Source organism: Exophiala mesophila, assembly GCF_000836275.1.
Source record: "Exophiala mesophila strain CBS 40295 unplaced genomic scaffold supercont1.3, whole genome shotgun sequence".
NCBI lineage: Eukaryota > Fungi > Ascomycota > Eurotiomycetes > Chaetothyriales > Herpotrichiellaceae > Exophiala > Exophiala mesophila.
Genome location: NW_015622506.1, coordinates 3,524,005 through 3,547,275, shown reverse-complemented (window position 1 = coordinate 3,547,275; position 23,271 = coordinate 3,524,005). Strand labels below are relative to the sequence as shown.

The 23,271-nt window shown below is 50.4% G+C and overlaps 8 protein-coding genes across 9 annotated transcripts; 5 read left to right on the top strand and 3 right to left on the bottom strand.

Moving 5' to 3' along the window:
* Positions 1-12: 12 nt before the first annotated feature.
* Positions 13-1,666, top strand: PV10_04805 (acyl-CoA thioesterase II; the record flags this gene model as incomplete). The annotated part of the gene is made up of 2 exons (XM_016369389.1): positions 13-564; positions 680-1,666. The coding sequence occupies exons 1-2, from the start codon at positions 358-360 to the stop codon at positions 1,664-1,666; spliced, it is 1,194 nt and encodes a 397-aa protein (XP_016225177.1). The 5' UTR covers positions 13-357.
* A 473-nt stretch (positions 1,667-2,139) lies between these two features.
* On the top strand, positions 2,140-2,906 carry PV10_04804 (uncharacterized protein; the record flags this gene model as incomplete). Its single annotated transcript, XM_016369388.1, has 2 exons — positions 2,140-2,218; positions 2,539-2,906. 2 exons carry the CDS (start codon positions 2,140-2,142, stop codon positions 2,904-2,906), a joined length of 447 nt encoding a protein of 148 aa, XP_016225176.1.
* Positions 2,907-5,135: 2,229 nt separating this feature from the next.
* On the bottom strand, positions 5,136-6,434 carry PV10_04803 (uncharacterized protein; the record flags this gene model as incomplete). Its single annotated transcript, XM_016369387.1, has 4 exons — positions 5,136-5,674; positions 5,731-5,919; positions 6,085-6,268; positions 6,330-6,434. 4 exons carry the CDS (start codon positions 6,432-6,434, stop codon positions 5,136-5,138), a joined length of 1,017 nt encoding a protein of 338 aa, XP_016225175.1.
* A 1,120-nt stretch (positions 6,435-7,554) lies between these two features.
* PV10_04802 (uncharacterized protein) lies at positions 7,555-9,043 on the bottom strand. Its single transcript, XM_016369386.1, has one exon. The coding sequence runs from the start codon at positions 8,831-8,833 to the stop codon at positions 8,147-8,149; it is 687 nt and encodes a 228-aa protein (XP_016225174.1). The 5' UTR covers positions 8,834-9,043; the 3' UTR covers positions 7,555-8,146.
* A 687-nt stretch (positions 9,044-9,730) lies between these two features.
* PV10_04801 (uncharacterized protein) lies at positions 9,731-12,333 on the bottom strand. Its single transcript, XM_016369385.1, has one exon. It carries the CDS (start codon positions 12,147-12,149, stop codon positions 10,143-10,145), a length of 2,007 nt encoding a protein of 668 aa, XP_016225173.1. The 5' UTR covers positions 12,150-12,333; the 3' UTR covers positions 9,731-10,142.
* Positions 12,334-13,930: 1,597 nt separating this feature from the next.
* On the top strand, positions 13,931-17,945 carry PV10_04800. Of its 2 annotated transcripts, XM_016369384.1 has the most exons (5): positions 13,931-14,535; positions 14,595-14,963; positions 15,525-15,677; positions 15,727-15,800; positions 15,848-17,945. In XM_016369384.1, exons 1-5 carry the CDS (start codon positions 14,490-14,492, stop codon positions 17,528-17,530), a joined length of 2,325 nt encoding a protein of 774 aa, XP_016225172.1. In that variant the 5' UTR covers positions 13,931-14,489; the 3' UTR covers positions 17,531-17,945. The 2 variants fall into 2 exon arrangements, with proteins under 2 accessions (XP_016225172.1, XP_016225171.1); XM_016369383.1 differs by having other exon boundaries at positions 14,595-15,677.
* Positions 17,946-18,132: 187 nt separating this feature from the next.
* Positions 18,133-19,636, top strand: PV10_04799 (uncharacterized protein). Its single transcript, XM_016369382.1, has 2 exons — positions 18,133-18,287; positions 18,348-19,636. The coding sequence occupies exons 1-2, from the start codon at positions 18,276-18,278 to the stop codon at positions 18,867-18,869; spliced, it is 534 nt and encodes a 177-aa protein (XP_016225170.1). The 5' UTR covers positions 18,133-18,275; the 3' UTR covers positions 18,870-19,636.
* An 816-nt stretch (positions 19,637-20,452) lies between these two features.
* PV10_04798 (uncharacterized protein) lies at positions 20,453-23,014 on the top strand. Its single transcript, XM_016369381.1, has 3 exons — positions 20,453-21,055; positions 21,127-22,011; positions 22,063-23,014. Exons 1-3 carry the CDS (start codon positions 20,978-20,980, stop codon positions 22,303-22,305), a joined length of 1,206 nt encoding a protein of 401 aa, XP_016225169.1. The 5' UTR covers positions 20,453-20,977; the 3' UTR covers positions 22,306-23,014.
* Positions 23,015-23,271: the final 257 nt, after the last annotated feature.

Here is a 23,271-nt window from a genome sequence, read left to right as displayed (position 1 = left end):
ACATATTTATCTACCTTGTGTATATCAGTCGTCAGCTACACGGGACTGGTACGTTTCTTCATTCAGAGGAACAAAAAGAAATATTAGAGACGTCCATACACCCTCCTCATCTTGACGGTTTTATATTTCGAACATCCACATCGCCGAAACCATCGATAATCATGTCTTCCAATCCACCACAATAAGTAACTCAGGTAATTCTCATATTCAACAGTCACATGGTTAGTCGAACACTGGGACACACTCAAACAGCAGGCACCAACGTCGTGACTGCCTGAAATCCAGCCTCTCTTCTTGCCGCCTTCCCCATCTTCCATTACACCCCAACACTGTCCAATCACAGACCTTGGATAAATCATGACACCCAAATTCGACACTGCTTTGGACAAAACGCCCATATCATGGAAGAAATTGATGGCATTGCGGGAAACGGGGAAAGATACTTTCGAATCACTCACCCCAGCCTGGCCACCTGCTCCTTTTAAACGGACCTTTGGAGGTCATGTATACGCCCAGGCCGTGTATGCCGCTAGCAAGACTATCAGTCCCGGGTTCTTTGTTCATGTAAGACACTCCTCAACCCTCAATCAAGAAAACCGTGACCCCATGAACCCGGTTTTCTCCTCCCCTCTCCCTGTCAGCCCCCATGTCCACCATTAACATATAATCCCCTACTCAGCAAGTAACCGGCTATTTCATCCTGCCGGGGGAGGTCGACACACCATTCATCTACCGCATACGACGCGTTCGCGACGGAGGAGTCTACAGCCTCCGCACCGTGGACGTCTACCAAGAAACCGAAGTCGGAGGATGGGGCAAATCGCCCTGTTTCATCGCCACAGTCTCATTCAAACGACCCGAGAACAACAGTCGCAAATTCATCGAATTCTCCCATCAACACGTTCCTCGCGACCACATCCCTACCACATACCACAGTGTCCTCGACGGCAAAAAACCCGAAGACCACCCGCTCGCTCCTGGCGCCGACGCCCTCTGGTGGGAGATAGAGGAACGTGAGGCATGGGAGAAAGTCGCGTCTGCATTCCCTGGCGTTGAGACTCGGAAAGTCAATATGCGTGCATACAATCCTGTTGTGCCTGTCGGTGGAGGGCCAGATGGTGAAGGCACCTCGCGGTGGAGACAGTTGATCATGTATCGCATCATTCTGGACAAACCTAATCCTCCTTCTGATCCATCCTCACCGCCCCAACCCGTCGACCTCAACCTCCACGCCGCGGCACATTTATATGCATCAGATCGGAATTCCCTTTTCATGATCCAACACGCGGCAGGATATCAAAACGTTCGTACTAGCATGGCCTCACTGTCCCATACGGTCGTCTTCCATGGTGTGGCTGATACAATGCGCATGACTGACGACCAAGGGAATCCGAAATGGTTTGTGCAGGAGGCGTGGACGACTCATAACGGTGACAAACGTGGGTGTCATAATAGTTATCTGTGGGATTACTATGCCGGTCGAGTGGTCGCTACTACGATTCAGGATGGCATGGTGAGGTTTCCCATCACCCCGCCGAAACATTCTTTGAATATTCGTCCCAAGACAGCAGTGGTGCAACCTAGTATCACGATGACTACGACGAAAAATGCAAATGATGATGCAGATGGAGATGGAAAGTCGGATGCTGTAAAGAGTAGATTGTGATGGGATTTATATACATATTTCCAGCCATGGCAGAGCAAAGCCATTCATTGCCTGCTACACGTAAATAGATTAATAAGAATCTAAATCAAGATCAAGACCACACTTCGACGCTGTCTCACCACCTCCGCGACCATCTCATGTGCCACTCCGAGACCAGGCCGAGGCCAGTCGGATCCGTTGAAACCGCATGGTTTCTCTCTCCGCGCTTTTAGTCTAGTCTAGGCTTTGATTCAACGAGAAGGTATGTTTGTATGCTTGTTTGCAATGTGTGGTTTTGATTTCATTCACTACATACGTATTGTATGAGAATACAGTTGGATTCTCACACAAACCACTTGGCTGTGTGTCATCACCGGACGTGGGCTATTCCATCATCACGATCTGGGACAGGACTTATTAGCAGCCGTGAGTGTACTCCCCCTTGGGAATTGCAGTCATTCATACACCTCACATGACTTTCTGGCACTTCCAACATGCCCTGCTGCTTCTGTCTGTACATGGGCAGCATCATTTCATTTCTTCGTAACTTCAAAGACGCCATATCGCGCCTGGGTATCGCTCTCTTTAAGGCAAAGGTTGCATTATTAGTGTACTGTCAAACTCCACGCCGTGCCCATGCGACTCCTGCCCCCTAGACAAAAACCCATGTGTTGTACAAGGGCCGAGCTGGCCATATGTCCTCGACATCTTTCTAGACATGCTTCATGGCTCATCTCAAATCATCGACGCCAGGGCCCACGCTAAGATCACTAGACATGGTCGACCAGATACTGGCCTGTCGCTCGCTGACCGAGCCGGAGCAGGAGGGTCGAACGGACTACCATTCCCTCCTGAATTGCCTCCATTCGATCTCGGCCCTGTCGTCTGACTAGCTGTTGCGCTCGAACTGGTCGTTGAAGAGGCATTCACTGTGCTGGTCGTGGTCGACGTCGAGATCGACGTTGATGTTGATTCTTCAGAACTAGTCGTCGAAGATTCTGACGTGGATGTCGCCGTCGAGGACTGCGAATCGGATGACACTGATGATGAAGCCATCGAAGACATGGTGTTAGAAGCCTGGCTTGCCGATGTTTGGGAAGCATTCGTATTGGAGGCTGCGCTGGCAGTCGAGGCTGAACTGGTTCGGGTTGTCATTGTTGTCGTGGACGTTGCTCCGCATAGAAAGATCACCCCACTTCCCTCAAAGAACATTCCCAATAGTGAGGATGAATCGGCCGAGTCTCGGGTGCAAGCTTGCTGAATGTTGGTTTGTGCGCTATGGATATTATTGCGACATGTTGTAGAGCATGTTCCAGTTCCACCAATGCCTGACAGGTCTGAATAATTGCAACTCTGAACGGGTACCGCGTAGGCCTGGGTGCAGGATGACGAGAATCCCACAATCACTTGGATATCAGGGAATGAGATGGTGGCATTCGATAGATTCGTCAAGGTCAAGAGGAAGACAAGGATTGCGAACCGGCGCTGAAATAGGGAATCCATTCTCAATGTGATTTGGTTGGTGGCTGTTGATATCTTGTTTTGTGCCGGAGAATAGTCGAGGTCGAGGAGAGGTGTCGTTGTTGTTGAGGTGTGGCAGAACAGGTGGTTTAATTGCACAAGATGACGAAGCCGTACCAGTGAGTGACTGGATCGCGCCAAACCGTAGCTTCGTCTAAGTCGTGACTTGTTTGTCCCCAAAAATCCTTGGTTGTTTCTCAACAACACAACATCGTTCCTTCGACAATCTCAAAAGCCTTAGTTTGCGAGATATGTATGGAAGACTCTGTCGTGTTTAATGCTTCGTCCAGCAAACTGTAACGAGAGGCCTCCTTCTCAATACAAACTTCTCTGCCCCAAGGTTTGCAATGTGGTTTTGATTATGCGAGGCTGAATGTTTGCCTTTTGATGAACCCCTTCTCCACTGTCCCTGTGTTTCCTGCTTACCACACTGATCCTGGTAAAGGCTGATCGCGTTAATCGTGGTGGAGTTCCGAAAGTGAGATCAACCGGTGGCTACGTCAGTCCCAAATGGTGAAGCCAGTCCACGAGTTAACAGGTAATGAAGTGATATATGTGGATGCTGTGCAGATGGTGCTTGGTGCTGATCGCAATCAAAGTTGCATAGCCTCTAATCAGAATGCAGCGGTGGATCGGCAGGCGGAGGGGTATAGAAAGGCAAATCCGTCGGTCTGAAACAGAACAACAGAGACGCTTGATTGGAGTAGAGGATGATGTTGTCGTGTGAGACTCGACAAGTCGAACGTCAACGTTGATGAGGAATCTTGTCGACGGTTGTCCGTGATCTCGACTCTTGGACCTCCCAAGGCCTCGGTGGGAAAATCGAGTAGAGAAGGAAAGTCATTCCACTAGAGGGCCAGGGTGCGTTGATGAGGACGTCGAATGTGTGTGGCCTGGTGACCATCTCTGTGACAAATACGGAGTTGGTACCAGGACTCACCATGCAGCACGAACTACCCTGAGAGAGAAACAGGGGGTACATCTTGTGCTGAGGCTGCTACCGGCGAGCAAAGGTGAGCGCATCCGGCGTCATCTTCAGCCTACATGGTCTAGAGCAGAGGTTCCCCAGGCACACCGGCAAGAGGACTCGGCCTCGAGTGGTGGGTGATTGGGTGTGGTCTGATGGGCGGTTACAGACAAACACAGAAAGCAGGTCACCATGTGGGATCAAGATGATGATGCGACACTTTGGGGTCCCTGCATTCAGGCTGCGGATGCTTGTTGGAAGGCCATGTCAAAGATGAGTGAGCAAGAATGGTGTGAATGGGCAACGGAGGTAGAGAGAAAGAGAAGATGAAGCAGATGGAGTCTGATCGACAGGGGTGCCAGGGTGAGGATTTGGCGTTGATTGGCAGCCCGGGAGCCCAGGGGAATGGCTTGTTTCATCTTTCCCTGGAGCGTGGATCCAGGCCCCCTCGGCCCAGACCCGCAATGACGATGAAGTCATCATGGGTAGTCAGATTTCGGGGATTAAATCATCTGGGACTGTAGGACTCTGTTTGATACAGATGCTTCTCGGAAACGTGGGGCCCGAACTTGAGATAGACGAACATCGAAAATAAAATTGACGGCATACCATGCGCACCTTCCGTCGACCGAGGGCCCACTACTACTCCGTAGTCGCTCCTGCCTCAATCAGTCGATTCCTCAGGCAGAGATCTGGGCAGGTGCGACTGGCATTGCATTTCCCCTCGGCATCATCCTTGCTGCTTTTGACATTCGGGGGTTCTCCCATCACGTGCATACACTGTCAACTCCCTTCACCATCATCATCATTGAGCTCTCGTCAAGCTAAAGACAACGCTCTGCCATTTCCAAGTCTTCAAATCTCGTAGCTTCATTGATATCACCTTGTTTGTATTCCGCTGCAACTAGAGACAAAAGACTCAATTCCCAGTAAAACTAGAACTAGGCCCCCACCCTAGTCCCCCTCCCCTCCTAACGAAACACACCGTTCAAAATGGTTGCTTCATGGGACCAATACACCTCGGAATCTGACCTTTCCTTCAAGCATGTGCTTGAGGGCTTCGTTGGCCTGGTCAAGAGGGAATTTTTCCACCATGCAATTGACGCCGTGCAGATGAGCAAAGCTGATTGCTTCCTCACTATCCAGAGAATGCCCAGATGGCCATGCTTGGATCCCGAGTCCCTTTTGAATCATCAATGCAGTGTTGATTTCCGTAGGTTCTGCCGCCGCCAGGATAACCAGCTTGCCCATGGGTGCAAGGCCGCCCAAAAGTGATTGGATGTCCTTGCCCGATGGCGCTGTGAACAGGATCGCACTCGCCCCTCCCAATTTCTGAAGTTGCCCGCCAATATCGCCCTTAGAAGCATCGATGTACTCATGTGCGCCCAATTTATGTGCAAATTCCTTCTTGGCCGAGCTGGAAGAGATGGCAATAGTCCGGTAGCCCATCTTGCTAGTGTACTGCAGGGCAAGATGTCCCAGTCCTCCCAATCCCTGCACCGCAACAGTTTGTCCTGGAAAGATCTTTTGCTGACGTAGTGCTGTTGAGGGGTGTTGTTAGAGATGGTTCTCTAGTGCAGTACGGTGGTTGACTTACAGTTGAAGACAGTCACTCCAGCACACAGCAATGGAGCGTAGGCGACGGGATCAATATCTTTTGGCACTGATACAGCAGCCTCGCTTCGAAGGATGGCATATTCGCCGTGAGTTCCGTTCCTTGAGAGTCCATTGACTTGCTCCTGGTCGCAGGCTTGGAAGAGACCTCGGCGGCAGGATACGCAGTGGCCTGACGCAGATACATGTCAGTACGTTTCTCGAGGGAATTTTGACCTGAGTGTATGAAGAAGACTTACCGCAATCTATTATGTGCACACAGGAAACACGTTAGCAATCTTTTGTCTGATGACAGCGACAGATGCTGTCAGATAATGGAGAATAGGGTCAAGCTTACGACCGCCGTGCCATGCGCCCCCAACCCGATCGCCAACCTTCCAATGATCCTCATCAGGACCAACAGCGACTACTTCGCCGATGGCTTCGTGGCCAGGGATGATGGGGAATGGGTTTCCCCAGCCGCCGGATTGAACAATGGCATCCGAGTGACAGACGCCAGAAGCAAGGATCTTGGCAAGAATCTAGAGACAGAGATGTCAGTCAATGGCTGAGATGCTTCAGAAACACCAAAAGGAAACATACTTCGCCCTTCTTTGGCATCTCAAGCTTGACCGTTGCGATGACCAAAGGGCCGCCGGCCTGTTCGAAGCGAGCGACCTTGTACTCGGATGGCAAATTGGTGGTCATGTTGTCGAGTTGAAGAGAGATTGGTCTGGTTGGTGTGTTTGTGTTGTGTTGATGAAGATGGAACTCGTTGTTTTATCTGTGCTGTGAAGGTTGAACTGTTGAGACGAAGTTCAAAAGTACTTTGGGCGCTGTCTTATAGTTTACGATCGGCAAGAGCTTGACAGTGAAGCTAGCAGCAACGTCGCAAAGAAAGAGCATACTCTATCTAGTTCAAGGACTTGACAGACGGAGATTGGTGGAATTACAGTCATCGAGGATATTGCTCAGCCGCAACTACGTCAGGATTGACAGCCGTTGGAAAGCATGGTCTTTGTCTGAACTCAGAAAACGCCGAGCCTTCTCGGGGATGTGCATATCGCCATAGATAACATGATTCTTTTGGGAAGCACTTCCGAGACAGGAATGGATTGTCGGCCATGACAACTTGCCAAAAGACAGACATTTCGGGGATAAAATGGAGCTTCTCACAGGCAGAATGTCATTGCGCATCACTTGTGGGCGGAATTAATAATGAGAGAGAGTTTTGATGGCTTTTTTCCCGTACGTATCTCATGGGGGGCCTCTTTGAGGAGACAGACAGGGAGATAACCATATACACCGTATTGGCATTGTTGGCATCGCTCTAATTGGATACAATTCCAGACCAAAACTTAACCACGACATGCGTTCACCACACTTACATGTCCCTCTGGCAGATTTTCAATCAATTATTGGATGTTCACATTGAAGACCCTGGGACATGCGGTTGTAGGTCGACCAGTTGGATTTCGCGCCGGGGATAGATTGGGCCGGGTTCCATAATTGCCAAGTTGGGCAATTGCAAGATGGACATCTGGGCCCGCTTTCACTACGCCGGCCGAAGAGACCTGCAGGTACTTTGTTTAGTCATCTAGACAAATTACTGTGCCCTCGGCGTCAAGTCCATGGAAAAGCATAAACTCCTCTGCTTTTTCTGTTTCTTAACCCCGCTGTTCAGAGTTCATGTACTATTTGATAATCACGTCAAGGCTGATCATGGCTGACGTGTCTTTGGAGAAGATTGAATACTGAAAGATTAGTCAGGCGGGCTGGGCTTCGAATGCAAAACATGTGACTCGCACGTGATTACTGGTATGCTTGGTTTACAATATCATTTGGCTATTGCTAGGTACTTGAAAGGACAAAAAATGACTACACCAACTATCCACCCATTATCTCTACCAACATCAAACCAAACAATGGCTCCAAATTCGCCGTCCTTCCCATCCTCAGGTCTTCGTGGCTCACAAGACTGACGTACATCCTGCCAACATCGACCTCCATCAGCTCGCCAACCCATGCCCATTGTCCTGCAAAGCAAGCTGGACAGTTACACTCGCATAGACCTCGCTTACAGATCGGTGATCGTATGAGCGTTTTGGTCGAAGAATACGGTGTTTGGCAAGATGGTCTGCCAATTGATGCAAGGGTTGACCGTCGGACTTGAAGCCATGGCATGTCGGGCCTGAGGCAGCAAGCATCAGGAGAAAGGAGATATGATGCAAACCAAGGCCGACCAACGCATCCAGCGTGCCAGTGCTAAGCCAGACCCTTTGCATCAATTCACCAATCTCAGCTTCATCTTGATGAAGAAATCGGAATTTCCGGCCCACGATCCGATGCTGAGCCACTAGTCTTCCCTAACTCCCCAACCAATCAACTCACTCACTCTCACCCAGATCATCCTCCGCCCATCACGGCTTAGTCTGAGGTTCGCGGATCATACAAAACAGATCACAAGCAACCCCATTATCATCACAGACCATCTTCTTCGCCAGCTTAAAACCAAGTTTCTCATAGATGGCAATATTTGGATTGTCGCGCGAGCTTTCGAGATAACACTTCCTCCCCTCACGATCAGCCATGTCAGTGACGACGGAGAACAATTTTCGACCGATTCCTTTTCCCTGAATACCCGGACGGACGGTGACGATGTTGCAAAAGTAATACCCCTCTGGATCGGTCCATAGTTCTTTTTGAGCTTCCGCCTGTTCCCTCTTCCAGATATAGTAGCGTTTAGTGTTGAGGCCGCCTCGGCCTTGATATCGTACAAGGTTCCAGCCTTGCTTGAACCATAGGACATATGAGTCCCACCATTCCAGCCATGTCTCTGGTGTGCCCACTCGCGCCGGTTTCATCCACATCCCGACTCCGACCACACGGCCGGGGACTTCGTCTTCGGTGTCGATGGCGACGTGGAATAAGGCGTGTCGCATCCCCCATTCGCATTTGGCTTTCAGACTCATGTAGTTGCGTTCCCGGTTGAAGTTGCTAGGGTCGAATGCCCATTGGAAATACGGGTCTTCGGCGAATGCTAGTTGGATGCATTCTACCACGGACGAGATGTCTTCGGGTTGGATCGGTCGGATCTCGATCGTCATTTTGTCCTAGGGTTCCTTAATTCACCGCCGTGCCAAGTTTGTTGTTTAGAGAGGGAAGCTCGGGAGATAGGTATTGAATATTTGACAAAATATAGTGATGTAGCTTATGTTGTAAGTATCCAATGAGCTCGTTATTGTTGTATGTGTATGTGTGTATGGGTGTGTGTTTCGTTGGTCTGTTGTTATTATGATGAATCCCCTTGAAAAGACCTCTCTCAATGGTGATGGAGATAACCGAAAGATAATGAAAGCCAAAGTTCCCCAGTTTTTTCCTACTGCCGCCGTCGCCGTGAGTGGAGTCTTTTAAAAGGGACCATTCGACCCTCTGTAGCTACGGAGTAGAATCTGGACCCCCCGACCCATGCTTCTTCCAGGCAGTAGATCCGAGCTTGGGCAACATCGTCACCCAGATTTCTGTCACTAGGCCCTGATCATCCAATATTTGAGCTTCACCTACGGAGTTCAGAGCTCATAAAAATGCAAACCAAAGCACAGATGTTGCATTCTACATTCTAGGGAGATAGAGGCTAAAATGATGGTGTATTGCAGTGTAGAGTAGTGGTAAGGAGAAATTGATTCACCAAAGTCACATGCAGGTCACATGTGTTGATGGCATAGGCTTTCTTTGCTGTGGCATCGCGAGTGCCTTCCCTTTACATTGCCATTCCCATTGCCAAGCCCACTGACTCACTCTTCCTTCTTAACAACTCTTTCATCAGCATCTCAATGTGCCATAATGCAATAAAAATAGAGATCGAAGAAGAAATCAGTTACAAATTTGAGACGGGGGTATCATCCGTCTAGCCAACGGGAGAGAGACAACAATCCTCCCCCCTAGGCTGCGCTGCACCGCATTACTAACTCTGACTTTTCAAAGAGAGGCTACCTAACCAAGTAATCCGCTCCAGTACTTCCAAGTCAAAATATCACATACAAGAATCCAAAGAACCTCGAGCGAGAGAGACCCAGTTCTAGTCATACATCCATCCAAGAACACAACAAAACAAGTGGAACCAAAAGTCGAATATCAATGCCTTGCCCTCCTCCTGTCATTCGAGAGGCTTGCCACCGTGCCCGAAAATATGAGCGAAAGACATCCTGATCCCATAATGTGTCATAACTCGTCAAAATCGTCCGTAATAGCCATGTGCGTCTGCACCATGACGCCTCAAGGTTTAGCGGTAATGTCAACCGGGAGAAGAAAAATACCCTCATTAAGTATATGGATCCATCACAAAATCGTCGAGTGCCCCATGATATCCAGTAAATCATGCTTCATGTGAGAGACGTCGGACAGATGATTCCTGCATCAGAGTCGCCATATACTGTTGTCGTTGTGTTGTGAATCATCCTCTTTCGCGAGATCCTCCAGCCAGGCTGAATCAATAACCTGGGATATCGTCCAGCGATCGGTGACATTCATTTCCAGGCAGCCATTCACCACTTCATAAACGTCGTCACCTCCTTTTTCGCGTAGTTTATTCCGGTCCCAATCACCGGAGAGAATGGCCATGACAACCCGTGGTTGGAATGCATCCTGGAATGGTCGTGATCCCACAATCATGCTGTAAACACAAACTCCATATGCCCAAACATCCACCGAGGCTGATACGATGGACCTTTCCGCAGGCCTCTCGTCTTCGTTCCTAGCCGCAATGCGTAGAATTTCTGGGGCAGCATACTCCAGGCTGCCCCCAGTAAAAGCCGACGATGAAGTGTCGGCTGGACCAATGTGCTTCTGTGGTGGGCGATCTGAGTCATGAAGCGAAGGGCTCGGTGGTCCTGACCCGCTGTCGTTGGAAAGCCACTCCGCCATGCCAAAATCGCACACACGGAGTCGTCCAGGCTGACCATCAGGAGTAGGTTCAACCAAACAGTTCTCCAACTTGACGTCTCGGTGCACCACACGAGCATCGTAGTGAAGATAAGAAAGCGCAACCGCCAACTGATACCCGTAGCTTCTAGCAACGTGCATCGGCAGTCCTTGGCGGTTCGCCCGCACGAGATCGAATAGAGTGCCTCCAATATTCAAAGGGATAAAACAAAATGTCGCTTCGTCTAGCTTGTACACGGCTTCTAGAGGGAGGATGTTGGGGTGGTCCAGAAACCGCCAGAGTTCCACTTCATGTTCGAATTCAGCCTGGGCCTGATCATTTTCCGCTTCAGATTTGCCATCGATCCTGCGACGGACAATCTTGACGGCCAATTTCCTATGTTGCCCATCCTTGAGCTGAGTGACCTCCTTGATAGTGCTGAATCCACCAAACCCAATCTGTTTTCCAAGAACGTAATCATCACCAATTGTCTGTCCCTCGGCATCGACAGCTGGCGGCCCCCCACCGTCGCTGCCATCCCCGTTGCCTCCGCTGCTGATGGAAAAAGACCGAAGATAAGATGAGGCTGTAGATCTCGGAGATTTGGTCGATCCCATTGTGTCCTGGCGGGAAGAGCGGCCAGCCATGTCCCGAAGGCTTCGATTGCGCAAGCTCCCAGCGCGAGCAAAGAAATCTTGTGGTGAAGCGGAAAATTCGCCGTCCTTCCACCGCTGCGAAGCTGTGCGTCGAAATGACCTTGGCTCTTCGTATGGAAATCCTTGGGAGCCTAGGGGCGAAACCACGGCGGGTGAGAGGAGGGCATTCTCATCGTCACGGGGAGTTACGGGCTGTGCGAGAGGAGACATGGTGGATTCCGAAGTCAACGACATGGGCTGAGCAAGATTGACGTCGGACTCTCTAGCCATCTCGTCCACCGTCTTTTGTAGAAGGGGGAATCGGGCTTCGCCAACCCGAGCTTGTTCGCGAGGTGGAGTAGTAGAATATTTAGACATGCGACGGCCGGTATTCGGATCATAGTGGTCGCTTTCTGATTCGCTCTGTGCCCGAGTAAACTGCCTTGAGTCGGAAATAGCCTTCAGCACTGGTCTTCCTCGCCGGCGGTCACCTTCTGGCTTGACCAGAGGGTTTGGAATAAGTTGGGGCTCCTCGGACTCTTGAATGTCGAAGTTGTTGGATGCATGTCGATGGCGCATGTAATGGTCAATGTATGTGGCTGGTGAAGAAGGATCGTCTTCGATAGCTGTGGCGTCCCCATGCTGAGGAATAGCTACAGGTGGTGTCGCGGTCGCTCGGATGGTATCTTGACTCGTGGCAGACCCTCGATATGGAGGGCGGGAGCCCCGTGGGTTGTCGATGACAAGATGAAGATCTGAATCACGTTGTCCATGAGGGGCCGAAGTGAGTATATCGTCTTCGATAGCAGCGTCTGTGGTCAAACGCAGTCCGGTGAAGTTTTGAAAGTCGTTGTCAGCCTGCGCCATTGCGCAGCTGACGGTGCGATGTCCTCGAACACTGGGAGATGGGAACCGCGCAAGGCGGAGCTCGGCGACTGTTCAAAGGCTCAAGGTCAGAACCAAGTATCATTTGACTGGGATGAGTATTCTTCTCACCAGATCAAAGTCGAGACACGAGTGTTGTGAGTGAGAAGTCAAGTTGAATAATAGGTGAAGGCAATCAAGTGATAAAAGTCTTCTGGTCCACGTGCGAACGCCTGCGGACAGGAAGCCAGAGGGTGGATGCCTCCGGGTGGGTACCTTGTTCATGGTGGGCCAAGACCCTTCCGGGGCAAGGCAGGCCTATAGAAGCGTGTGTAGTGGCCTAAGACGCCCCGAACAACAGCCTTAAAGTTAGGCGGACCAGCCTGAACAAACCTTGTTTTGGGCGTGGGGAGGCGGAGATGGCAGTACCGAGGGTGGGCGCAGCCGAGTACGAAGAAAGAGGTTGGTCATAGGAATTTTGGCCTTGCTTGGTCTTGACTCTTTGAGACTCATCGAGGCTAATTAGCTGCACGTACTTTTAGAATCAAAATCCATGGTTGGGCAAAGGCTGCGGCAACAGGCCTCAATGGCCCAAGCGTGATGGTCATTTGCACGCAGTGCGCGCTCACAAAGTGGTTGTTTCCCCGCCATAGATCGCTGATCGTGGTACCGAGCAAGTAAGACGCCAGAGAAAATCTTCGCACATCACAAGGAGGAGCAAAAACAAACCCTGCATGCTAAGATGTGCACTCTGTGGCGACTCGTGCCTCTGAGATGTACACACTTCTCGGCATCCTCTGTTGGTGGGGGATCGTGTGGAGTTGGAGGGATCGATGTAAGGTGGTTTTTACCTTTGTTTTGAAGGGCACGTCAAGTAGTTGATGCCGGCACCGTCGCATGATGGAATATTGGTCGCCATTGCATCATCTCACAGCCTGACGCGGACGAGCAGCACCCGCGTGTAACAGGTTCCACAGAAGCCAAATCCTGTTGTATTCTATCTTCTGCAGGGAACCGGAGGGTGCATGATTCATTCTACGAGGATAACTATTGGTGGTCAAGACGAGAAACACGGAGCGGCCTATCTGGAGTGTTAAACTATTTGAGGGTGTACAGGACAGTATAAACAACCCTGTAATTTAGGAATCTACATATGGACAGCCGCCCCCAGAAGCCCCCAAATTATGATCAGGGATAAGTCCATACCTACCTCCCTGATTTTCTAGGTCGTGTTGACTGAGTCCGATATAGGCGTCCGACTTTATTGTCAGATTAGGTGCTCGGGGGTGGCACTTTAAAATGATCCAGCGGCTCTAGCTGCTTAGGCGCTAATCTTGAGCGGCACCAGGTGCCCGTGACCGCCGACGGCCGACTCCTATAGTCCTCCGTATGTGAGACTGGCTGACTGGACATGTCCTCCGCCTAAAGTGGGCGTCCTGGCTGGCTTCTGGGCAGTGGACTCGCGGATGCAGGACGGCGCTTCCCCCAATCAGCAACGCGGGGGTCCCAACCCCCATCAACTCATCGCAAGGCCAGCATCATTGTCATCGGTCTGACCACAAGTTAAAGGGCGTGAATGGTCATGTGGCCCCCAATGATAAAGGTATGACGCGAAGATCATCTGGGGCGCCAACTTGGTCAGACATAATGTTAATTGATAGACACTCCTCGTATGATTGGGTGTCTGGTTGAAACAATCTTGGATCTCCGAGTGCACGGGAGCTGCCAGGGACCTGCTTTTTTTTGGCACTTCAAGTCAGGGGAATGGAACAGAGTGAGTCCAGTCTGCCACTACCACACACCACTACCAACCACTACAGCGCTATCCAGACTTGCTCTTCATTCTTTGGTACTCAAGTCTCGGAATCATGGACTCAAGAATCACCACTCCATTCTGGAACTCTGTTTCTTGACTGTTGGTTCTGGTTTCGACATTCTTTTGTCCTCGTCCATGTCAACATAACCCACATCGCCATTGAACTGCTGTTACTTGCTCGACCACCCTCCTCATTTATCCTCCGTACACACCATCACACTGGACCCGCGCCCACCATCTGCGCAAACCCTCCAAAACCTGTCAATCCTTCATAAATCGTCTCCGACGCGTCGCTCCTTACTGTTTTACTGTCTCGCTATCGAACCTGACTTTACACGCCTTGGTCTATCTGCCCGAACCACCTCCTGCGACCTCACTAAATCCGCCCTGACTCCCCTCCGCGCAGCCTCCACAACCCCGGGCCATCTCTCATCCTGCGCCTCTGTCTCTATGCGACCTGAATTGCGCAACAGGCAGTTGATCTCCAAGGCCCTGCACGGGAATCCAGATTCAACATCTCCCTGCAAATGGTTCGTGCGATGACAACATTGAAACCGCAGCTCGTGAGAGCTGGTAAGAACTACACTCTCCCATACCAAACCTTTTCCTTGACTCACATGCCATACACATAGATACTCTTGACTTACAAGATCACAATACCCCTTCCGCTCAAGATCATTCCCGCCAACCTACACATCCTTCCCCATATGGTTATGGGCCTGCTGCTCCACACCAAGCCCAAACTCTCAGACAAGCCGAGCACGAGGCTTATCAACAACAACATTCCAGCCCCAGAGCCTCGGAGGACAAGTCTGCTGGAGCGGCCTTTGGCTATGGCGATGCGGAAGACGAGCCTGGTGGAGGGAGTTCCCAAAATGGTCCCATGACTTCAAGCTACAATCCCCAGGACACTGATGAGGCCGAGAGCGTTGATTCCCACGATGAAGACATGGACGACGATTTATTGGATAAGATATCAAGCTCACCCTCAATCGATGATGGTAAATACCCCCTCCCTGCGTGGCCCCCACGAGTCGACTCGGTCATGTGTGGAGCCTCTCCAGCTTCTTCATCACCGATCGATCGTGAAATCCCTTCATCCTCACCGTTTTCGTCTACCCCTGATCATTTCCCCTTGAACCTTTCACAAGATTCTACTTCGACCAGTCATCTTGGTGAGTTCCAGGTCTACCAGGATACCGAGGAAGAAGACCATCAAACTGGCCATCATAATCATCTGGACTCCGAAAACTCAACTTCCGTACTCCCAACTTCCATACTCGGAATCTCAATTCCCTTATCTGAATCCCAAGAATTCCAGAAATATCTTCTACCCTTGGACGACCCCCTACTCCTGGACGAAAGTGACACGTCTCACGAGAATTACTCGGCGCATGCCCACTATCACTCCAGCGACAATCAATACGCAGACTGGCAGGATGAAAATGTGTATATCCTGGACCATGACTCAAGTTCTGATGATGACACCGAAGACTTTTCCTTTACAGCTGATGATCGTTTTATTGATTCTGGTTGGGGAGGAGAATGCTTACGAGACATAGAGGACATTGATTTCGAATTCGTCTACGCTTTACACACTTTTGTGGCCACCGTCGAAGGCCAAGCCAATGCTACCAAAGGCGACACAATGGTCTTGTTAGACGACAGTAACAGTTATTGGTGGTTGGTTAGAGTGGTCAAGGACGGCAGTATTGGTATGGCTCATTTGTTCTCTTGTCCTCTTCCAAAACTAACGTCGTCAAGGCTATCTTCCTGCAGAACACATTGAAACTCCCACGGAACGTTTGGCCCGCCTCAACAAGCACAGGAACATCGATGTTCGTCTATCAACCCCTCAGATTGAACTTGGCTAACCTTCAAATAGCTATCCGCCTCAATGTTGGGAGATAATCCGGAGAAATCCAAAAATCCTCTAAAGAAGGCCATGCGCCGAAGAAACGCAAAGACTGTGCAGTTCACAGCTCCAACATATTACGAGCCCTCTGATTATGAGTATTCTGACGAGGAAGACGAAGCTGACGAAAGTCAACTGGATCAGATGGGCGACGATAATGTCGATGATACAGATGCAGCAGAGGAATCGCAAGACAAGTCAACTGGAGAAGTCGAACAACAGGCTCAGCGCACTGCAGTGACCACCAATGGAGTGCAGCGGATGACCAGCAATGAGAGTCTGAACAGCAATTTGTCAGCCAGTCCAGTCAAAGGTCTTGCGACCGAATCTGGTATCGAACAATCCAAGGCTGAAGAACCTGTGTCGAGGTCACGGAAGGGTAATGTTAGAAACACCGACTCATTCTTCAGAGACGACACGGCGGAAACTAAGAAGATCTCTCTTACCCCTCGGTTGCTTCGAGGTGATTCGGACGCCAATGTTTCATCAGTGGAACAGGAAGATCGGCAACGACCCAGCATCGATACCTTTGACAAGGTGCTGGCGGTGGACGATAAATCGAAGGAGAAAAAGAAGGAGAAGAAGGGCATGTTGAGTGGATTCTTCAAACGCAGCAAAAAGGGTGCCATTCAGGAAGAGGCTGAAAGACCGTCGGAAGAGGCGCGCCAGTCACCACAATCCAAAGAATCGCTGGACTCGCTCAATACTCGACCTGAGGTTGGACCGGAACGTAAGCCTAGCAAGCTGCAGAAACCGCCCCGGTCTGTATCACCCAAGGCTTCCCCAACGGATCACCGTAATCCCCAGAGTTTTGCTACTGGAACGACGCAGAACACAGCTTCAGCAGCAGCCGGGCCCGCTTCTGCGACCCTGTCAAGTACTCTCCGAAAGGTGGATAGCGAATCTAGTCAAGCATCGGATGACCCCTATGCAGCGACAAATCAGAACCAGTCTGTCGCCCAAGTCAAGCGATTCCCATCTCTCTCGGAACAACGCTCGATGTTTTCATCGAATACCTCCACCACCCTCAAACCCACGCAAATGTCAACCTCGACCACCACCTCTCCGGCCAAGGCTGGCTATCTCCAAGGATCCAAGGAACAGTTGGACACCCAAGCAGACGTATCAGATGATGATGAGCCAACTCCAAGGGCAGCAGAACAGGAGACTCAATCCCTATCGTTCGAGACAGCTGGTAAAGGTCAGTCTGTGCAATCAGAATTGAGAAACCAGCCCTCAACAATGGACCCATCTTCGCAGAGTTTCAACGCCCAAAAATCTCATGCACAAGCATTGGGGCCGGAGTATATTGACACCAATCCTGCCGATTCTGAAGGAAGTGCAAGCTCGTCCAAGCCTTCGCCATCAAGTGCGACACATACACCATCTACGGCTCGGTCAACGCCAACATGGTCTGATGCATCACTGCGGATGTACATGGAGAATAACCAAGATATTAAAGACCTCCTCATCATTGTGCATGACAAGTCGAATGTTACTCCAGTTGGGCCTGATCATCCTTTGATGAGCAATCTATTCGTGGATGAGCGAACCAGGTTGGCAGAAATGCAAACGCAACTTGATACCATGTTGATGACTTGGATGGGCAAGAAGAATTCGAATCTGTTATCGAGTTCGAGTTTTGGGGGATGATAATGACAATGATTATTGGGGATCAAGGAATTAGCCAACGATTTATGCGATGTGCACGGGGTTAATCGTTTTGCAGATTCAGTTGTCGGCATGCCAGAGAAATCGCTCGCCGTGTACAACAAGAGTCATTGATGAATGCTTGCTTTGATTCTGTACTGACGACCAAGCTCGGATTGAAGGAAGGACGAGCCATGAAGCCTCAAGGCATGAAATATTGAGCTGAGGCACACTGTACAGACACTTTGATATCGAAAAACAAGGTCATGGTCATGGATGGAGTCGGGTATTTCCAGGACGCTTCATGGTATCTATTTGGTTGGGACAGCGGCGACTAGGAATCTAATCCATCACGAATGGCATTGATACATGATGATTGTTCTCCTTGCATTCGATAGTATGAATAAGTAGCCCAGCGAGGCTGACTGTTGACGTGTCTGTGTGTCAGTTATTTCTATTTCCTTGGTATCTCACACGTGACTGGAACGTCAACCCCCTCCTTCTCCAAAAGTACATGCGGGAGGATGCGACGCAGGAAGGATAAATTTAATCCTGCTCACGTCCGTGTGTTGGACATCGAGTTGTACTCTTCCACTCTACAACGTACGACAACTTCAAGGGCAGTCCCTCACCCCTAGACGAGGCCAGTGTGGTGCAGAGGGTGGTGTGTGGATATCCTCCAATTCAGCTTTCTTCATTTCTCCAGACGCGCTGCGGCCGCCGTTAGCGGTTGCACAGCCAATGGATCATGTCTGTCACGGTGAGTGGTGAATTTTCCCTAATGATGGTCCAATAGACACTGACACGAGCGCCTTGATAGTTGCACACCACACACGGTGACATCAAAATTGAGATCTTTTGCGAATCCGTGCCCAAGACGGCGGAGAACTTCCTAGCCCTTGCTGCCTCTGGCGCCTACGACAAAACACCGTTCCACCGAATGATTCCAGACTTTATGGTCCAGGGAGGAGATACCTCACAGTCGCAGCGACAGAATGCAAGCGACGGCACGACTACGGTCGTCAAGGGTGGCACGTCTATCTGGGGAGAATACTTTGAGGATGAGATTAAAGTACCTGCACTACGACACTCTGGCCGAGGGATGGTATCGATGGCGAACAAAGGCCCCCGGACCAACGGTAGTCAGTTCTTCATCACGCTGAAAGAGGCACCACATCTCGATGGCAAGAACACCGTGTTTGGGCGTGTCATCGAGGGTGCGGAAGACGGAGGTGCTTTGGATCGCATCGAGGCCGTTAAGGTCGACAAGAAATACAGGCCAAAGGACGAAAAGATTATTCTGGAGTCTATCACAATACATGCAAACCCGCTGGCTGAATGAAGGAAGAACGAACGAGGGGTTTGCCAGCCCAACTCCAGCCTGATGCAACCCGGTTAGCGATTTCGAACCATGCAGAACCATGCCGAACACGAGTTCTCCGGGACGCCAGAGAGACGTCCTCAGCGCCGATTTGCGACCTCGTCCGTCCAACGAGCACCTGAGGGAGGAGGATCTCCTCTCCGTGTGCAGATGGCACAACGCATCTCTGCATCTCTAAGAACATCACGATATTTGCCAAATAGCCCCACAATACGAGATTGGGTCAGTACAATGCTGCCCGCGTTGTGATGTCGATCTTGTGAAACTCTGCAATTGCTTTCTCACATAGCGAGAAAGCATTTGGATCGAGAGACGCGGAGAAGTTCTCAAGATGCCAGGAAATTACGAGGCATCCTCCATGAGCACCACAGCTCCTCTCTTTGGTGGCTTGTTGCACTCCTAGAGAGCGCTATGGGGATGATATTAACAAGGCTTGATGGGCTCTGCCTGTTCGTATTTGACTAACGGCTCTGTGCATCTGTCATATGGACATGTTGGTATGAGCACATGACTTGTCAGGGTTGCTCTGGTGTACCACCGCTATCATGAAGGCCTTGGCTTTTGGACGTGGCTTCAGCTGAATACGGTAGTAATTGAATCAAATTCAACGGCTCAAGAGCCTTGTTCTTATCTACGGGTTGTTTGCGATCATATTAGCTGAACGTATTATGAGAAGCTGATGAGGCTGAGGGGCTGGAAATATGAAATCGCTAGTTCAGGCAGATATACACATCCCTGTCTCAGTACATTATGTAAAAGGCACGTGAGAAGTCAAGCCAAATATCAGTAGTAAAATACTGTGGTACTACTGACCTTTGATGTACACAGTTGGACAAATAAAGGCACTGGGCCGCAAACGGTCGCTGTTAGGCGTCCAGAAGAGGCTGTACCAACGAGTAAAGATATCACTTTCATTTGGGGGCCGCCCAATGCGGGTTTTTACAAAATGATATGGGTCGTGCTTTGTTCTCCACGATCAAATAGTCAAGTCATGAATGATAAGATTGGAGGTAATTCAAATGCACACGTGCCTTGTACACGAGTCAACCCACCTCTCCTCCATCTTACCTTGATCTTGAAATGCATAAGGGTCGATGCATGTGCTTTGACGGGAGAGTCTCTACCAAGGCGGGCCAAGCGTGTTGGGTAACCAAGTCCGGAGTTGGAGCACCTATCAGAGAGCCCCAAGTAAGAAGGCTGGCAAATAACGGCCCCGGAAGTCGCCCGTGCACAACAGTCATGAAGCCTAAGTTGACCTACTCCGCAACTCTAAGTGAGTCAGTCGAGAACCTGCAGGATTCTCGGGACTCTGGGTCCCTCGGGCGTACCTTCAGCCTATAATTTAGGCGCTCTAGGTATCAACTCTCAACTGACAAAGTATCACCAAGGCTTTTGACATACTTCATGGCTTGCCTGTCCAGCCTGCGGCCAGCCCGCGACCTGCATCCTGCAGCCTGTATCTCCGTAGTCTCCAGGGTCTATCATCGCATCATCCGTCACTAAGACGCCTTAATTCTTCTCCTACTACTGCCTTACTACTACTACTCACTACTTGTTGTGATCATTACATCGTCACCCGTTGTTTGTCCTGTCGTCAACTCTGTCAGCCCATCTCACGATCCCTTTGCCCAACGCAACTCACCTCCGCCCGCGTCCTATATCCTCGCTTTCTCTTATTCAGTCCTCTATTCCTTTATCCTCTCCAATCGATTGTCCCTCATCGACTCCAACTTCAGCCTGTATCCTTAGTCATCCTCGAATCCTCCCTCCAGTCCGCACCCTCCCAATCCAATTTACACCGTGGACAAATCCTACCCACCACATCGTCTCCGACCCTCTGTTCCACGCGCATATCAAAACACAAAGAAGTCCAGCATCGTCTCCGTTTGCTAGCTTTCATGTAACACTAGCACTTGACAAAGATTGTCCGTCTCTATGGGCCGCCCACTATCCACTCTAAGGACAAGGCCCCCGCGAGTATCCTCCTCTTTGACGACTCCCTACCAAAGGCCTTGCTCTTGTATATCTACACCTGATGGTCACATTGTAGGCGCCTCCTTCACGAGAAGATGAGCGCTTTCGTGCGAGTTTCCGGCCGCCCCAATACAAACTTTCTCGTCGGCTACCCGGGAATCTCTGCTACACTGGTGCGCCCGCCCTTGCTTTTGTGTTGATGTGTTGCCCCACCTCATGTGCGATACTGACCACCCATCCTTAGCCTCGCATTGAAGGAACAGTCGAGATCAGGCCGGGGGTCGGCATATCCAGCCCTGTCAATATCTCCGTCGTAACCATCGCCCTCCAAAGGAGGGAAAGCATCCATCCCCATGCCGATTCCGTCACGAAGAAACATCTGGCCGCCCCCAGGCGAGAGTCCACCGAGACTGTGGGCAAAGAAATGCTGTTGTTCCGATGTCCCGCAAACAGAGAATATGAAGAGATCATGTTTATGGACTTGCCCTTTGTCATATTCATCCCCTTTGGTCGCGGAGGTCAAGAGACGGCCAGAAGAGTGCCACCTGCCAGTCTCCAACTGCCCAGAAGGACCGCCGAAACCTTTTATGAGATGGTCGTGACAGTGGCTTATGGATCCAACGACCGCAAGACGTACAACTTCCCTGTTCCCATTACTCGGTACGACACTCTCTCCACCTTTGGCATGTACAATCGGCCCGAAACTGCCGAGCGCGTGACGGATCACTTGGTCACGTTAGGAATCTCTTTACCCAGGTGGTCATACGGCCCTCTAGATCCTGTGAGCGTCTACATCAAACTGTCACCGAACCCGGATTGGCTTTCCAAGGCGCGAAAGGTGACCATCAAGAAGATTGAAATTGGCATTGACGAGGAGGTAATCTACAATCATGAAGGCGACGAACCACAGAGAAAGGCCAAAACCTTGGTCAGAAAGGTAGAAACAGTTGGCGTCAAGATGCCAGAAGGAGGATATTTCACCAATCTAGGCCTTGTCTTCCCCGCGAATGACCTTCGAGATGCCGACGGGGTGATGCCTCGTGGTAGACCGGCATATCCAACGTATGCCGTTCCAGGATTCACCACAACCGCCGGCCTGTACAAGGTCGAATATTACTTGACTATCAAGGTGAGTGTTGACTTTGATGATATCGCCTATCCCAAGCTAATCAGCCACCAGGCTTCAATGACAGGCGCCAAAGACATCATCCTGAGACAGCCAATAGTAGTTTGTCCTCTGGATCATGCCGCCTGCAAAGCTGAGATGGAGGCCATCGAGCAAGCCGCCCGAGACGCTCAACACATCAACGCCGAAAACCCCATGTTACCACTCGCCACCATCATTCGCGCATCCGATCCCAACGCTCTGAATTGTATTGGAGTAGCCATAGTTGGATCGGCCAAGAAACCACTCATTGACTGACAAAGCTACAGTCACAACCAGAGACGAGAGACTCGTCTACACCATTTGCGGGAAATTCCTCCGCCAAGATTTCATATCTGGCCTACAGCACATCACCTCGCCGAACCTCAGATTCGCGGCTTGCTGTCGTCAGTGAGATTCCAGCTGGAAGGAAATTCCAACATGGACGGCACCATATTCCACCACGATTCTTTTCAGCTATTGGAAACAACATGGTTTCCAGAATGAGCGATGTCAGTCATGAGGATTGGTAGATTCTTGCCCGCGAGGGCCACCAAACCACCGACCCCGTGTTTACAACGACGTCAACGAGATGTGCAGGTGTCAGTACACATTGAAGGTTTTTTGGCACATTTCCCGGAAATTAACGATCAGAGACACTTGAGAGGGCCTTGAACAAGTGTCCTGAGCGAACCTGTATGAATTGGTGACGACCTGGTCATTCTGGTTATGGCGTCGTCGATGGTGGCGATGATGTCTTTGACTTTGGCCGTACCAAACTGCGATCCCTAATAGCGACGCAGAGACGGAGGGCTTAAATCCCGCTACGGTGCTTCCCTTTTCTCACACCTTTGATGTCTTTTCTTTGGCACGGCGTTGATCTCCCTGAAGGGTTAGAGATCGGTCCAGGCAGTATTTGGAAAGCTGGGATAGTGTTAGGATAGTTACGATATGAAGCTAATGCCAAACATACCCTGAATTTAATTAACCGAGGCTATACACGGTAGAAAGAGGCGAGATGTGAGAATTGTTTTGTAGATTCTAGGGTCGATGAAGTGCCGAAACGACGACACTTGACCACTCATCCAGTGTCACCATCACCATGTCGAATCTACCGCAAAGACAATCCGGACATCAGTTTCAATACCTCATCTTCGATCGCCTGAAAACTAGACTCGGCATTTGCCTCCACTAGCTCTTCGCTTGGAGTCTTCACCTCCTCTCGACCATCATTCTTCGTTGCAG

Excerpts from the sequence above, each read along its gene's own strand:
- PV10_04802 (XM_016369386.1), bottom strand. The coding sequence starts at position 8,833 with ATGACGATCGAGATCCGACCGATCCAACCCGAAGACATCTCGTCCGTG.
- PV10_04801 (XM_016369385.1), bottom strand. The coding sequence starts at position 12,149 with ATGGCGCAGGCTGACAACGACTTTCAAAACTTCACCGGACTGCGTTTG.
- PV10_04800 (XM_016369383.1), top strand. The coding sequence starts at position 14,490 with ATGGTTCGTGCGATGACAACATTGAAACCGCAGCTCGTGAGAGCTG. Across the intron at positions 14,536-14,594 it reads ACCGCAGCTCGTGAGAGCTG|ATACTCTTGACTTACAAGAT; the intron begins GTAAGAACTACA and ends CCATACACATAG. Across the intron at positions 15,678-15,726 it reads GGTCAAGGACGGCAGTATTG|GCTATCTTCCTGCAGAACAC; the intron begins GTATGGCTCATT and ends AACGTCGTCAAG.
- PV10_04798 (XM_016369381.1), top strand. The coding sequence starts at position 20,978 with ATGAGCGCTTTCGTGCGAGTTTCCGGCCGCCCCAATACAAACTTTCTC. Across the intron at positions 21,056-21,126 it reads CGGGAATCTCTGCTACACTG|CCTCGCATTGAAGGAACAGT; the intron begins GTGCGCCCGCCC and ends ACCCATCCTTAG. Across the intron at positions 22,012-22,062 it reads AATATTACTTGACTATCAAG|GCTTCAATGACAGGCGCCAA; the intron begins GTGAGTGTTGAC and ends ATCAGCCACCAG.